This window comes from Aythya ferina (assembly GCF_964211825.1).
Source record: "Aythya ferina genome assembly, chromosome: 11".
Lineage (NCBI taxonomy): Eukaryota > Metazoa > Chordata > Aves > Anseriformes > Anatidae > Aythya > Aythya ferina.
Genome location: NC_140307.1, coordinates 18980968 through 18998718, shown reverse-complemented (window position 1 = coordinate 18998718; position 17751 = coordinate 18980968). Strand labels below are relative to the sequence as shown.

Genomic DNA, 17751 nt, shown 5'->3' with positions numbered 1-17751 from the left:
GGGGTAAGTAATTCCCTGGGTGGCAAACAATACCTTGTTTCCCTTCAAGTGATTTTTTTTTTCCTCCCCCTCCAGCCCCACACAGCACCAGAGTAGAAATCCATTTCTAAATACTGAAGACTAGATCCTTAAAGTAACAAATTACCTATATTTGTTCTAACAGAAATAGTTCTGAAATAGTGCAGCTTTAAATGTAGAAAATTAATTTTTTATCAGGATCTCCTCCAGTGAAAAACTTTTTAATTACCTTTTAAAAATAATAGTATTTATAAAGCAGTAACAAATATTATTAAAAAAAAATATTAAGAAAAATGTGAAGGAAAAGATGATCCACAAAATTGAAACTGTCATAAAACGGGAATGAGTATTGCATGCCACAGTCAGCAGTCATGAACAATTGTAGAATGCTAGCTTACCTGATTCTTACTGCCTTCCACTTTAGCTGCTCAAAACACAGCTTTCTTTTATTCCATCGTAACAGGTGGCTTGTTTTTCACCCACAAAATTTTTCACTTAATTGTAGCTTGAATTTAATCCTTTTGTGATTATGCTTACAATTTCATTGATTTTGCTAGAATGATTTCTAATTATATTAATTTATTTATTTAAGCTGTCAAGGCAAATTTGGAGGTAATAGATGGGATAGTGTAGTTACAAGTTATTAGGGGGTATAAAAGGACTTGAGAACAAAGGACAGTAAGCTATTTTAAATCCTATGTCAGGGATTTGGAAGAACATTTAAAAATTAGATAGGTTATGTTCTGCTTTATCACTCCATGTTGTTTTTTTTTTATAACCTTTTGGCAATACGCTCATGATGCAGTAATATCTACAGAGAGGCCTTTTACACTCTTCGGCTCAAATTCCCATATAATAATAGACATGAGATAGTATCTAAATGTCAATTTGTTAGGGTAAGCAACTATAAACTGCTGGACAATTTTTGTCTCCTGTTAAAGGAAAGCAATGTTTCTCACCCTGTTCTGATGCTCTGGCAATCTGGACCTCCTCCCTGCAGGCTTCAAATGGTTAGCTGCAATTACCTTTCATCCTTGCTAGTACTTAGGAGAAATAAAATAATAAAAAAGACAGTAGGGGAAAATGTTTTCTTGCTACATTCATAACCAGTCACCTTGTTTTCCATAAATGAGTCTAGCAGTATCTTTCCACTCCTCCTTGAAATGTACTCTCTCCTTCTTGCTTCATCTTTAAGAAAAGACATTGATCTGTTTATTCAATGCTTCAAGCTGTTGAATTATTACCAGCTACAGTATTTCAGAACAGAAACATTTTATTTATGTGTTTTCTCTTGAAGATGCAGTTTATTCTGACAGTAATATATAAATGGAGACAGTCCAGTAAATTTAATCTATAATGGCTGTTAACTTCATTGGTTTCTCACAAATCCCTCTAGATATCACTTTCTTCTATTGTGTCCCAAAATGATAAAACAGTTTATGAAGAACAGCCTAATTATCTGTTTCCTATTAGTCTTTGCTATTGCAAATAGGACACTGTACTGTGATTTTAGACACATTTCTGATTAAAGAGCAAAATGGCAAATTATGTGATTCCAGGCATAAACCTTGGAGATGTGTGTCTCAAGGACACACGGCAAAGTCAAAATTGTTTCCCTACTTTGCTTTTTCTCACCAGAAATAGTATCTGTTCATTGACTTATACCAGTAGCATGTAACTGTAGTTCTCCTGCAGACTCCTATGCATTGACTGATAGATTGCTGGAGGACAGAACATGGTATCATTCACTACACTACAATCAAGGTTAATGTTCTTATCCTCCTTGTACTCCTGTCCTGATAAATAGTCCACATATGCTCTATGGCTTGGAATGTCTTGGTCTGTGTTTTTTAGAATTAAAAGGATCAAACCACTTTCTAAGTATAACAGACATGAAGATTAGAGGTCAAAACTATAAAAGTAATATACTGCATATAAATGGCTACTTTCCAAGACTTTGAGATATATGCTTCAAGAGGGATCAGAAGATAAGTGTATTTAATATGAATATTTTTAACCTATAGTTCTACTGATTATGAAAATTTACTTTTCTTCCTGATGTTCTTATTTTGCTTACCATTTATCACTTTGATATGTGGTTCCAGTAGCATACAGTTTTGTCACAGAAAGCTTGAAAAAGCAAAAGCAAAAAGCAAAAGCTGGGTTCTCTTCCGTTTTACTTTACCACTCACTGGCATAAAACAATGGGATTTTCCGTATTTACAGAAATCAAAGCAATTCATGGTTACAGAGAAGCAAACAAAAATCTTTAATCCCTAATAATGGGAATCAGAAAATAATCAGGAAAACTGATAGCAATTTAATGTCATAGGCTTGGGAAATTGTTGAGAGTTTAAAAGAAGAAAGGGGGTTCTTTGCATCCCACATTAACTGTAATGGACAATGACAAATCAAATCAAATCATTCTGTTCCAAGGATGATTTTTTACCCTGTACTTGGTTTCATAAGATTAATAATTTTATGTTTGTCTGCAATTTTATTAGTTATTACAGGAAACAATTAAAATTGAATTGGTGTGCTCTCAGGAGAAAGTAAAAAATTAAAAGTAAAATGAACAACCTTAATATCTGTAAATACAAAAATCTATTTAAATTATGTCATTGTTTATGATTATTAAGTGGGAAGAAATTGGAATTCTCATTCCATCAAAAGACTAATGACTCAGCTCCTCTGCCCAAAATGAGCCCAAATTGATTCTGACCCAATATGTATTTACCAAAGTTGAGATTGTAATATGTAAAATGTCATTGAAACTTCTGCTGTAATAGCTGTATAATGGTGGACTACAGAGACCCGGTTTCACAGCAAGGTGAAAATCTATATCCTCACAACAAAGGCAACAACAGATTTAATGGTCAGTGGGTGGTGGTGGCACAACTGATCAACCTTACGCTGCTAGACTGTGAGGGCAGCAATGTATGACAAAGAAGCTGGTTTAGGGAATAACAGATACAGTACAAGTATAAAGACAGACTTGGAATGACTTAGAGAAGGGGGAAGGATTTGTGGGCCCAATTTTGCAGGTAAAATATAGGAATATTTGCTTATTATTTTTATGGTTAATATTTGGTAAATTGGAATAAATTTTAACTTATTTCTGTCAGACAAAAGGGATTACTGATAGCAAAAGTGATATTCAGAGATATTATTTGGGAAGCACATAGAACTTGTTTTCCTAGAGTCTTTTAACTTTTAATCATTATACCCTCTAATTAATTCTCAGGGACCCATTTAAATTAGACATATATGGCAGATAGGAAGAGATAATTTCCTTGTTTCTTGTACATTAAAAACTACTTTATTTTGAGTCCTTTTGTATGTACTGTGCTACAGCAAATCACAGAATCACAGAATTTCTAGGTTGGAAGAGACCTCAAGATCATCGAGTCCAACCTCTGACCTAACACTAACAGTCCTCCACTAAACCATATCCCTAAGTTCTACATCTAAATTTCTTTTAAAGACCTCCAGGGATGGTGACTCCACCACTTCCCTGGGGAGCCCGTTCCAATGTCTAACAACTCTTTCGGTAAAGAAGTTCTTCCTAACATCCAACCTAAAACTCCCCTGGCGCAACTTTAGCCCATTCCCCCTCGTCTTGTCACCAGGCACGTGGGAGAACAGACCAACCCCCACCTCACTACAGCCTCCTTTAAGGTATCTGTAGAGAGCGATAAGGTTGCCCCTGAGCCTCCTCTTCTCCAGGCTGAACAAGCCCAGCTCCCTCAGCCGCTCCTCGTAGGACTTGTTCTCCAGGCCCCTCACCAGCCTCATCGCCCTTCTCTGTACTCGCTCAAGCACCTCGATGTCCTTCTTGTAGTGAGGGGCCCAAAACTGAACACAGTACTCAAGGTGCGGCCTCACCAGAGCCGAGTACAGGGGGACAATCACTTCCCTAGCCCTGCTGGCCACACTGCATCTTATATGAATGAATATTAAGTGTCTTTGAGGAAAAAACTTTTAGGCTTCTTAAAGACTTTTTCATTTAAGGCAAGTAGCATTTTATACATATTTGCACTTCAAAAAATGCTCAGTGAATTAAAAAAAATATCAGGACCAACAACTTGAACTATAAGACTGCTGCAAAATGATCTCCCATGTTGCTGCAGGCACAGAGAGCTTCCAAATTAGGGCAGGATGCCTATCCTTTTACCATGTGAATTTGGTTGGCAAAGCAGAAAACCAGTGACAGCCTGTAATTTAAAAAACTGAGTCACAAACCCTGAATAACAGATTTTATATTAGAAATGGCAGCTCAGCTAGACACTGCTGATAGAAACAGTAATGATGATGGAAATTTTGCTTCCATTATGTGTTGAAAACTTAAAAGTTGTGTGCTGAAAACATTAAATGAAAGTTTTTGTAACTCCTGCTGTTACGCTTTAATCCAATTAGATTAGCATAATATAGTACATCTTACCTTACATCAGATTCAACAATTTGAATTAGTAGTGTAATTTTTAACAGTTTTTCATTTGCTTTAAACAGACACTTGCAGCTCGAAAATCTGGTATTTCCATGGCCATGCTCATCCGGACCTCCATAAACAATGAAGAAATGGTAAGTGTTTTCAATGGGAGGTTTAATTCATTTAAATAATTGAGAAATCTTTGTTTAAGGTGTTTTAGAAATTTTCTTCATTAGAGAAACCAAAAGGAATAAAGCCGAGTGCATAAGCATTTCTTTCATTGTGCGTAAACTTCCAGGGACTTTGATGGTACAAAGCTGCACTAAGGGAGGTTCAGACTGGATATCAGAAAAAAATTCTTTACCATGAGGGTGGTCAAACACTGGAAAAGGCTTCCTAGCAAGGTGGTTGATACCCCATGCCTTCAGTCAGTGTTCAAGAGGTATTTGGATAATGCCCTCAAATAACATGCTCTTTTAGTTAGCCCTGGAGTGTGGTTGATAGTTGAACTAGATGATCTTTGAAGGTCCCTTCCATTTGAACTATTCCATTCTATTAAGTAGAATTTTCTGCCTGATCCACAGTGACAAGACTGGTTTGTCATTATCTTCTGCAAATGCAGCCAGGTGCTATGCTATTTGAATTTTTCCTTCTCCAACTGCTGTTCAGAACTTCACGTGAATCATTAATTTTGATCCTTAAAACTAAAGCTAACTGCAAAAGTTTGCATGGAAATTCACAATTTCAAATGGACAGGCTATAAAATGGCAGATAAATGTTGCGTCTCTAGAAAAAAATTAATGCATGAGGAAAAAAATATCATTAGCTGACTGTCTATTAATATTATTAATACCACTAGAAAAATAAATCTTCTTGTGGTTATGGAGACTTCTATGAAAAGATAGCTTAATGACAAAGGCAAGTCAAAATGACAAATGGAATATCAAGAATTTATAGAAATATATACGAAAACACTGGCATTCATTATGCTACTGCATTAACTCATTATATACTCAGCCTTGAGGCAGACTAGCTCAGAAAATTTGAACAATGTCAAGAATAAATAAATAAATAATGAAAGGCATAAAATCACTCCAATGCAAGAAAGACATAAACAAATAAGGTCTGTTCTACATGGTGAATGATGTGGTGAAAATGTATATGGAAAAATTATTCACTATTTCTCCTAACACAGAAGCTAGCAGTAACCCAATGAAGCAGCAGGTGTAAAACAAAGAAAAAGAAAGCAGTCTTTGCACAACCTGTTACATTTTCATCACCACAGGATTAAGGAGGATCATAAAAGTGTTAAGAAGTCTGAGAACACAATAATTCTATTGTTATTTAAACTCCAGCTGTTTTCTCCAGACTTGTTTTTGAATGTCATTTTTTCCTTATCCTGCAATCCACCCCACACTGGAATCTGAAGGCTGATTTGTTTTTTTTTTTTCAGTTCTCATAGATGACTGAGACACATTTTGATCTTGTAGATATAACTCCTACTAATTACATATGTGATCTTCAATGAAGAGAATTTTAATTCATACAAGAATTGCCAAGGATAATCTTATGAAAAAATCCTGTTCTTATAGCTCGTAAAATCTGAATGTTGTGGTTTTCCATTATTGATTTCACTTACATTTTGCAAAAGAAAATTACTTTAAACAAAGATGAAACAGGTGCTATTTAGTTCAGTAAGATTTAAATTGTGATGCAAGCAGATTTATATGGCTGAAAAAGAAGCATTAATTTGAATGTATAAAATATTTTGTGTCCCTCAAATTTTCCCTTTGGTTTTCCTCATATTTCTTGTGCAAACATAGTATTCTAGAATATATCCAACATTGGGGGGAAAAAAAAAAAAAAAAAAAAAAAAGAATGTTGACTTTTTCTTGTATGGTAGTTACGGTCCATAGAAGAAAGGAAAAGCAGAATGTTGACAGTCATTCTGGGATATAAAACCCACAGCACAGGTGTACACACATCTATCACTCCTCTCTGATTTGTTGTGAACTTTTTGTGCTTATATGGTGATCATAAAGGAACAATTTGGTAATGTTCATGGATGGATTGATGAGATAGGAAACAGCTGTTGTTTGAAATGATCTTTCAGCATTTATTTTGTTCTGCAATCTTAAAATAGCAAGAAAGGTTGACAAAGAACAACAATGGAATCTTAAGAAACATTGTAACACTGAGGGAAAATTCTAGAGAACAGACTTATGTCATGCAATTGGTACTAAATAACATTTTTCAGCTATGTTATAGCTCATACAAAAATATCTGGTTTTAGTGAATAGACCCTAAACTATTGCGCTTTACTGAAAAATGTCTACTAAGCAAACAAAATTCCACTCATAAATATTAATATCTTTTGTGACAACAAATTCAGGTTCAACAATTATATGTCTGCCTTCATGTAAGGACTACCAGTTTGGGACTTTGGATGACTAAGGGTGCAAATAATTTATGGAGTTGGTACTAATTGCTAGAAAATGCAGGATAAGAAAGAATAATATGGACTGCACCACTGAGTTAAGAATTACTATTCAGGAAAAGAGGAAGAAATATCAGTGGGACACTTGATGTAAACATTTATCCACTGATTGTTTTTGATGAAAAGCTAATGAACTATGATCCAGGAGAAACTAAAAGGTAAAAATGTGCCAAAATTATTTTTATGCCATTGTACTCTAATCTCAATTTAATCCAGACCACATGAAGAACTGAGTACTAGAAATAGATTATTCTTAGAAATCTTTAAACAAAAGTATTCAGTGGAAAGTCAGACAACAAAAATAATTTAGAAATATAAAAGTTAGTTTGATGAGGAAAATATAATTTTTACTTCAAAGAACAGATGAATAAGAGAAACCTGTCTTATGCCAGCCCTTGTTAAATGTACTAAAGTAAAAAAAAAAGCGAGTGCTCTTTCTAGGATAGATACAACGACAACAGTACAGGTGGTAAAACTGACTTGCAACATTTAAAACAATGAAAAGCAATACTTTTCTACTTAGTCAGCAAGTGGCCAGTAGAACTTAATACCCTGAGGCATCACCAAAAGAAAAAGTAGGGCAAGATATGAAAACAAAAAGAAGAGATACTTTCAGGGATAAAACAACTCTTCAGATACCAGATCTGATACCAGATACCAGATATCAGATACCAGAACTCTTCACAAAACCAGATGAAATAATAGTCACTGATGAAAGTTAAGAAAGAGTAACTTTGAGCAAGTTATTCCTCTAATTAAGAGTTTTCTGCTTCTTGCTTTTTACTTTTTACTTTCCCTCAACTTTTTCTGGAGTGAATATTAGTGAATCTGGTAGTAGCAGGTTATTTGACTGGTTAAATTAGTTATAGAAACTAGTATGCCTTCAGTATGGAAAATACTTGAACTAATGCTTTTTATTAAAAATTTCAATGGCACTTACTCAAAAAAATAAATTATGAGGTTAAAATACTGTGAGCTTTGCCACTCGACACTACTGTCCTTCTGGCATATCATGTTCATGGCCACGTTTTTCTGTACATGTATGTTCTCTACTCTGATCCAAGGATGTTTTAAGCACTGTCAAAGTATTAACTTCAGTGAAGCTTAAGCATATGCTTTCTCCTCAGCATCCATTTAATTTCTTTGCTGAGCAAAGATGTAGAGCTGCAACTTTGTGAAAATAATATATAGCTGACATTGAAAAAGTATCTGAAGTAATATATGAGAGATATAAGCTTCATTTGGAAGGATAGGCAGATAAATAAATAACCCTCCTATGTGTTAACAATATTTAATATTGCCATGCATATAATAGATACAATAATACAATATTTAATATTGCCATACATATAATAGATATAATAGATATAAGTGAAGCAGAGTACTAGCAAAGAAAGCTTATTAACAGTAAAATAAATACAATTCTCCTTTAAAAATGTGTTTTGTTTTATTAACAAGACAGCAGCCTAAAAAGGGAAAGATCATATTCAGCAGCAAAACTGATACTTAGATTGTGTCTTTCTGAAAACTTCATTTATTCTAGGATGTATATTACAAGGCCTATTGAGCTGTGCCATTTCATTACTTACTGCTCTTTCAGAAGCAGATAAAAGTTACTGGCAGAATACCCAAATGATTTATAGCTTATGAAAAATCTGTGAGGCTGAATTAGGGTGAAAAGGTGAGATTTATACTGATGCTACCAGAGTTCAGGAGTGTAAGAGTCATTTGCAAAGAAATATTCAAAGACCTGGTGGTTTCTGCTTTCTAAGAAACACAGTTCCTCAACAAGCAGCATAAATTCACTTTCAGTTATTTTGGAAGTTTTCTTTTTGATCTCCATAGCTAGTAAGCTGTAATATGAGGAGCAGGGGGCCAAAATATGTACAAAGACAAACTTTTCTGTGTTAGGTGGTTGTGACTAGCCCACTCCTTCTTAAACTTCCAAATTAAACCAAAATAGACCTCCCTTTCTTTAAGGAGAGTTACTAGGTAGCTGAGTTTTTAGAAAAGACCAAGAAAATACCACTTGAGAGCAACACATATTTTTTAGTCATTCCTGCTGTAGTAGTTTCTTTTCCTATCTTTACAGTGTACACAGAGGTGCTAGGATCAAATGTCCATGAAATGTCTGATTTCACAGAGAAGCTGTTATTAGAATGTAACTAGCAACCTTAAATCACAGCTATTAAAGCCTAAGCTACTTAGCACCATTTGTTTTCCTTACTTCTAGTGCTTGAAACTACGAACCAGTTGATTTGTAACTACAATGTAATGGTTTTTATGTGGTTGCAAATGTTAATTATTTGATGGTTCTGAGTATGCCATGTTATGCAAATATGTACAAAATAAATCTTTTATTTTTATTAGACAAATTATTAGTAGAGTATCCCATATATTTGAGGGGAGATGCAGGCACATAAACACAAGAACATGTCAACATACTATTAGAGAGGATAATATCTCATATTTGACATGTGCTTACCACAGGTGAAGAAATATTAAAATTATTAAGTCCTAATAATTAGTCCTATTAGTTAAGTCTTAACAAGCACTATAAATGAGTATAATCAGTTGAAAACTGCAGCTACATCCCTTGTGGAAGAAACACATAGATCAAACAATAATGGTTTTATTTTCTTAGTTCCAGTTTAAATTCCTTTTCTGTTTCTCTGACTCCACTCTTAAGCTATTTCTTGTTGTTTAAGGAAGATTAATCCTTTGAGTATATTCATACTCTTAACTGGTATTCTAACCCAGCCATGGTTGTTTTTTTTATATGTAATCAGAACTGTAGCAGTAAATATAAAGTTCATATGAACAAACCACACAAATTCCAAAATGTTTTTCCCCAGTTTGCTACAGCTACACAACCAACATTACTTTGTGTTATATCCACACAAGATCAAGTGATGGCAGAACAGATTTTCAGAAATATCCTACTTCTGACAGCGTTACCTTTTTTCATGTGATTTCTTCCTATCAGAAGCAATCTATCGATTTACAAGGGAACAGGTCTAGAACTTCTAATGCATTCATGGCAGCTACCTGTGCATTTAATGAAAAAATGAAGCAAGGTCATAGTTTGGCATACAGTCCAATTGCTGCTTACAGACTGCAGAGTGTTTCTTATTTTCAGTAAATCAACTGGACTTGAAGGACTTGAGAGATCTGGGTGCCTAAAAACAAAGTTTGAGTAAACAAAACAGATCAGTGAGGCTATATAACCCTATGTTTTATATAACACTCCAGTGACTGCTTTGTCAGTTTTCAGCTCATTAAGCACTAAGAAGCTGAGATTCAGGTTGTTTGTAATACTAATCAGTGAACAGCTGGTAATTGCACTCTTTCTAGAACTGGTCATGGCTGCTATAAGTCAAAAAAATTCAAAGAAATTGGTGGCTGTTTCTAAGAGAATGGATCATTCTTGCTTATTAGGTAAAAATCATCTTGGTTCCTAAAAAGGAAACCAAGAACATGCTACAATGGGAATACAGAACTATAAAATTTAACCTGGTTTAATTCAATGACGAGATTATTCAGACATTAGTATTAAGGAATAGCAGTGTATATAATCAAGGTATATTCTGTGCAGTGTGCCTAAGTCCCCACAGGAGGTGTTTAAATATTGAGAAATAATGTTAGATAACTAAAAGGCATCAGGGAATGCAATGCTAATAATTTTTTTAATTTCTGCCTCAAGACATAAAATAACATATGTAGGGCTCTGTTAATAAAATAATTGACTGAACTGTTTCCAACTTAATTCTCCCATTTCTGTAATCAGTCATAAAGGTCATTCAGACTTCCTTTGTTTTCAAAGGGCAAGAAGAAATGAGTAAATCAGTATTTCACAGATGAACTAATACTTCTATGCATATTCTGATATTACTATTATTAATATTGGAAGTGTAATTACATTCTTTAATTCCAAGTTCACTTGTATGAAGCAGTACTTCAAGTGAAGTCCTGATATGTTTTTTCTCACTCAACAGAAAATACATGTTTTCAAGAAGACATTGCAGGCTTTGATCTATCCAATATCATCAACTACACCTCACAACTTTGAAGTTTGGACAGCTACAACCCCTACATACTGTTATGAATGTGAAGGTCTACTTTGGGGCATAGCAAGGCAAGGCATGAGATGTACTGAATGTGGTGTTAAATGTCATGAGAAGTGCCAAGACCTTCTAAATGCTGACTGTTTGCAGAGTGAGTATTTTCTGTAAATCTAACACTTTGCAGTACATAACACCTTTTGATTTTGTCTGTATGCTCACACATTTTCTGAAATGAATGGCCAAATTATCAGAAATTAGTGAAGGCTTGATGATTTTCTTTGGTTCAGGATCTAGCCAGAAACTAGAAAGTTAATTTTGTTCTTGGAACATGGTGAATGATGCCAGTCAGTTGCAAAATAATGTCTTGTAGCGTCAGTATATTATTTACTTTCCATTGCATATGGCAGCATCTAGAGCAATATCTTTCATGAAGTTAACATTCTTTGTTTTAACTCAGAATACCAGAAATCTCAAAGCAAAGATAAAGAAAATACTAAGGATACTCATTGTAGTCATAGTAATATTCTTTCAGCAATCAAAATACCTTCTTAAAATTACCTCTGTAAACCCATACGGTTCATATGTTAGTGGCATAAGAAACAGTGTGACCAGCAGGGCTAGGGAGGTGATTGTCCCCCTGTACTCGGCTCTGGTGAGGCCGCACCTTGAGTACTGTGTTCAGTTTTGGGCCCCTCACTACAAGAAGGACATCGAGGTGCTTGAGCGGGTGCAGAGAAGGGCAACGAAGCTGGTGAGGGGCCTGGAGAACAAGTCCTACGAGGAGCGGCTGAGGGAGCTGGGCTTGTTCAGCCTGGAGAAGAGGAGGCTCAGGGGCGACCTTATCGCTCTCTACAGATACCTTAAAGGAGGCTGTAGCGAGGTGGGGGTTGATCTGTTCTCCCACGTGCCTGGTGACAGGACGAGGGGGAATGGGCTTAAGTTGTGCAAGGGGAGTTTTAGGTTGGATCTTAGGAAGAACTTCTTTACCGAAAGGGTTGTTAGACATTGGAACAGGCTGCCCAGGGAAGTGGTGGAGTCACCATCCCTGGAAGTCTTCAAAAGACGTTTAGATGTAGAGCTTAGGGATATGGTTTAGTGGGGACTGTTAGCGTTAGGTCAGAGGTTGGACTTGATGATCTTGAGGTCTCTTCCAACCTAGAAATTCTGTGATTCTGTGGTTGTAAATACATTTGAGTACACCAGCAATAAGGATTATGCTGAGAGAATATCTGCTATTTCAAGTCATTGTAACAAAGGAATCTCAAAGAATATAGATGGCAAGGTAAAATAAATATTACATACTTGTTAGATGGTCTTTCAGATTTACCTTATGATTACCTTATGAATATTATAGTGCAATTAAAAATGTAATCCTCTTTTCAGAATTGGTTAAATCACTATAGTGGTATCCACAGGGCAGAGGGAAGAACACAAAAATAAGAGGAGTAAATCAGATCTTTTGCAAATAGCAAATCATCTATATATACTGGGAAAAAATATCAAGCAGGAAATACTTTGGGACTAGAATTAGGATGAAACAACCTCTTTATCTTTTTCTTTGGACTGGAAAACTAGTTAAAACTCAGCTAGTTCTGAGTATAATAATTTTGTTTTTCTGTGTTTGCATTACCTCTAATTTGGTTGCAGTTTACTTCCTCCTAAGCAAGGGTACAGGAACTGTTTTTAAATGTTCATATTGCCACACTTCCAAAGAGGCGCTGAGCTGTTATTACCACTCAAAACTAGCAAGCCTTTCCTTGGATGTAGTACAACACCTTCAAATGATAATTACAAGTCAATCCCACTTCTCCCACTTCCAAAGAAAGAAACTGCAGCCAAATTGGTAAGAGATGAGCTGTTTTTGTAGGTAACATAAACACGTACAAGATGCATCTTTCCCTATAACAGCTGAAGTTTGGCTAAAGCTGAAATACACAGAGTAAAATTTTCATCTTTTCCTCAGTTTCACTTATCTGAAACAAATCTCACTCCAGAGTTTCCCTGGCTCATGAATTATTGCCAGCTCCAAAATACATAAAATTACTTCAGAGAGCTGTATTGCCTTCATAGAATTTTTACAAATATATAAATGATTAGGTTGAGAGAGAGCTGGCAAAAATAAATAGGATTGCAAGTCATTTGTTCTATAATCATGTTGGAAACATTAAACAGCTTAATTTTGAAAGAGTAAACCTCTAGAAGATAAACTATGGAAAAAAAGTATTTGACAGATCCAAAGGCTCCTGATATTCACATTTGTGCACAAAAGTTTTTGAGCATCCTGACATGTTTTTTCATCAGATTTATTATGCAATGAGTTTGAGTATTATGCTACTTTAAACATTTTAAACATAAATGAAACAAGGTATGTGGACTTCAGCGTTCAAGCAAGAAAAAAAAAAAAAAAGAAAGAAAAAAAAAGAATTGTCCAGTGCAGTTCGATAAATGGCTATTTGTAAGACAGCTGATGTTAACACACCATAAAGTGAAAGGAATGCATTTCATTGTGGTTATTTTTAGCACAGTCATCATTTTGGCTGACTTATAATCACTAGGACATATTGGCCTCTCAGCTTCTGTAATTTTTTTATTCTTCTATATGTAATGACTACTAATGTAGATTGTAGAAACAAATTACCATCTAAAGCTATTTAGGGTCAATATCTAAGCTTGTTTTAAATTAGGTTTTTAAAAAAGAAATCAGTAGTATATTTGTTAGACTTCTCACCTTCAGCAAGATGCCTCCTTATAGTATTAGGTATAATATTAAATCAATTGATTCCAATCTTGCTAAGTTTATATTAGTCCCTAGGGTAAAAGGAGCTTGTTAATTTATACCACAAGGTAAGTTACGATATTGTCTTAATTAGTCTGATCAATACTGCATGAAAAAAGCTGCTGATACTGTCAGCAGTAGAAGATGCAAAACCAGTTGTAATAAAAAAATAAATAAATAGTAGAAATAGAAGGCTATGCTGATTTTTCATAAAACTTTTTTTTTTAATTTTGCATTTTGATGCATATTCCAATTTTATACTGTCTCAAAAATCAGTAAGAATTTCTGCAGAAATCCACAATTTTCATTCAGAATGTGTCCATGGTTTGTTCCTAGGTTATGATATTATATCTTTAAAAGAAAATGGAAAACGTTGTTTTCATTCATCTTGCAGGAACCACCTGTCTCAATTTCCAGGCAGCTCAGTGATCATCAACTCATGAAATAAAATTACTGGAGAACTCTCCAGATGGTATTTGATTTCATGTTTACATTTAATTCTTTTTGTATTAATTCCTAATTTTAGAGTCCTTGATCTCCTCATGTCTTATGAGGAGAGGCTGAGAACACTTGGGTTGTCTAGTCTTGAGAAAAGGAGACTAAGAGGGTGACCTCATTGCTCCCTACAGCTTCCTGAGAAGGGAAGTGGAGACAGAGACGTCAGTCTCTTCTCCCTTGTAATCAATGACAGGACATGTGGGAATGGCACAAAGCTGCCGTCAAAAAATATGATGACATTTAATGGTATTGTAGAGAAGGAACTGAGTTTCCTCTACAGTGAGAACAGCACTAAAATATCTGAATTCTAATTGCAGAGCAAGTTGTTTAACATTTTTTTTTTTTTTTTTTAACCATCCATTTAAAAGGAGGAATAATCCTTTGTACCTTTCATGAGCTGTGTTAAAAAGACTAACTAGATAATACTTTCCCAACCTTATGGAAAGGTAATATACTTATTGCTGCTAGTGATGATGACGAGTTTAGTCTCATCAAGAATTGGAATAGAGTGCTTAACACTGCAGGGATTTCAATTTATGCTTCCAATATCTGTAATACCATTCTGACAACAAAAGTCTGATATTTCTTTCCTCATACACACACAAGATAAAAAGTATGGTCATGTTTCTGTAAGTTATTCCAATGCAATGTGTATCGCAGAGACATTGATCAGAAACACTTTAACCTCACAGACAGAGGGCACTTTATAAAGAGAACTGTAAAGTGCCTCTGAGATTGGTTATGACTTTTGGAGACAGAAGACTCTCTACAACTCTCCTGGGAAGAATTATGAATAAAACCTGTAGCAGCATTGTGTCCTTATACTTTTATTTATTTACAGTAAAAGCTGCAGTGGTTTTGAAGTCCCAGACAAATCAGTACCACTGCTTGAGTATTTTATTTGTTTTCCAGAATTATTTTATAGCATAGACCTGACATACCATCATAGGTTAATACAGTCTAGCAGTCATTATCACATAGATAATATACTTTAATCTCTTCTATCATCCTCATATACTTACTGAAATTACTAATAATGAAAATTTTACTGAAGAGTAGAACCTCTCTATTCCATACATATTATTCACCTGAGTGGTTACTCAAGAAGCATTTTACAAAAAGCCATGAAATTTAATAACACAAGCACAGGCATTGGGTTGATTGAGTTTTAATAACACAACTTAATTCCTACTGTTCAGCTTTCTTCTTATGTTTTTTTGACATTTGGTAGTACTGTGAGAACAAAGTGTACTGTCAGGTTGCACTTCAGGTGATATATGGATGATTACCGGCATATCAGCAAAAACAAATGTTGCTCTGTCTCAAAACTGATCCTGAAATACCTGTGTTCCATCATTCAGTTTCTATTGAGACTGGCCTTTTCAGCAAAGAAATGCATTTCTTTGTTGTAAATATATTTATTTTATTTAGGAGGTTCTCTGCTTTCTTCTGCCCTGAAGTTTGCATCTACTAATAGGACTGTATCTTTCTACTTCATAATAGGAAGGAAGGAGACTACAGATCTCTCCCTCAAATCCTACCCCTGGCTTGCAGCTATTAAGGGTAATGCAGGGTAATGCAGATTCACATAATTCTTAGTATGCAAAACTAGATTTCATAAGATTCTCTAACCCCATCAATTTCTTTCCAGAAACACAATTGTTTATGAAACAGAGTATTCTTTCCCTGGCTGGTCCCAGTGCTAGTACTTCATTTTCTTTAATCTATTCAGTTGCAACCTGAATGTCATATCTACTCTATGAGAGACAGGGCACAGAACATCCCAGTGTTAGGACAGAGCTTTTGTGAACCACTTTTGCTCATTCGTTAGGTTTAAAGAATAAGCAACAAAGTGTGATAGACTCTGATCTGGAGTGAGAAAGTCAGGTCAGTGTTACAGAACTGTTTGGCAGTTAGGGTAGTCCCAAATTAATCATAATATTTAAATATATTTTGAATGCTTCCATTAAGTGAATTTATGTGATAATTGCAATTTATATATTTTTTATGAACACTGTTCAAGTAAGGAATGAAAAAACTTTCCTGGAGTGGGGGCAGAGTCAGTAAATACTGAGATGTATCTGGAAGTGGTCAAGAAACTATCTGAAGCTGCTATGCCTGCTATTGTTCATTAGATTTCCACTGTGGGAGAGCACAGCAGGAATCCAGGTTAATCTCTTTGCTGTCAAACTAAAAAGTCTCTGAAAAATGAGGTGGAAATATTAGCTGGTTTACACATTGGTTTTGTTAATAATATATTTGTCCTAATGGAACAAGTATGTTTCCTGTATCATCCTACTGTAAAAGGAGAGAGAGAAAGAAATAAAGATATTGCACTGAATTAGAGAAAAAAGAATATGAAATTTGAAAATTATTAGTAAGTGCATTATTTAAATTTAACTAACCAGTAAGAGAGGCAAAGGTCAGAACAGAGTCAGATACTGAACACTTCTGTACACCTTTCTGAAAGAATCAGCATACCTAGCCGTATAAGAAAATTTAGATGTTCTGATGTTTTCACGGTACTGATCAGTACTGGATAGTACTGATTCAACAAATATTTCTGCATATAACATGTAACTGGTTGAAGTTGAATATTAACTTCTCATATCATATCTCAAAGAATAACTATAAGAGTCTTGGTATTATCCACATGAAACATACATCTGCTTTGAGTAGTGCAGTGTGAAAAATTGTCTGGAGAACTAATTGTCTGGAGAAAAAAAAATAACTAAGAAAGCAATATTTTAATAAATGTGTTGACCTTTTCTGTGATTTCAGGAGCTGCTGAAAAAAGTTCCAAACATGGTGCAGAAGATAAAACACAGAACATTATTAGTGCTATGAAGGAAAGAATGAAGATCAGAGAAAAAAATAGGCCAGAGGTGTTTGAAGTGATCCAGGAAATGTTTGATATTTCCAAAGAAGATTTTGTACAATATACAAAAGCAGCAAAACAAAGTGTTTTAGATGGGACATCCAAATGGTCAGCAAAAATCACCATTACAGGTAAATTTTCTTCTAATTTGTGTGATCTAAGAGTTCTTTCCTTCCTAGTCCCCTGGTTCAGGAGTAAGATTCATTGTACTTAGGGCTGGAACTGTATGTTAAACTGTGAATTGGGTGCATCTATAATTGGCTGAATTTGTAACCTCCTAACTGGAAGTGTTTTAAGCAAGAATTGTTGGCAAAAGTACTTTATGTTCCACTTCTCTAGGAAGGAAGATAAGTAAAAGCTCTTGTTCTGTTTCTTCTACCTTCTACTAGTATCTCCTGTGCTTGAGAATTTTTATTCTTTTTTTTTTTTGCCCCTGATAACAACGTATAAGAGTTAAAGTTCATGACAATTGAAATACTATGAACACTACAGCTCAACAATTTCACTCCCCATTGTTTTGTGATTTATCAATTTTTATTGCCTGAATTAAGGTCAAGCAACTTCTCGCTACTTTATAGAAACTTTCCTAAA

At 34.8% G+C, this 17751-nt stretch overlaps 1 protein-coding gene across 1 annotated transcript in view; it reads left to right on the top strand.

The window, feature by feature from the left end:
- The window catches only part of UNC13C (unc-13 homolog C), a 172643-nt gene that overhangs the window by 52370 nt on the left and 102522 nt on the right, over nucleotides 1–17751 (top strand). Inside the window, exons 6-8 of the mRNA XM_084532291.1 lie at nucleotides 4528–4599; nucleotides 10940–11159; nucleotides 17064–17291. Of these exons, the coding sequence (XP_084388417.1) occupies nucleotides 4528–4599; nucleotides 10940–11159; nucleotides 17064–17291 (520 nt within the window). The remainder of the gene's footprint in view (nucleotides 1–4527; nucleotides 4600–10939; nucleotides 11160–17063; nucleotides 17292–17751) is intronic.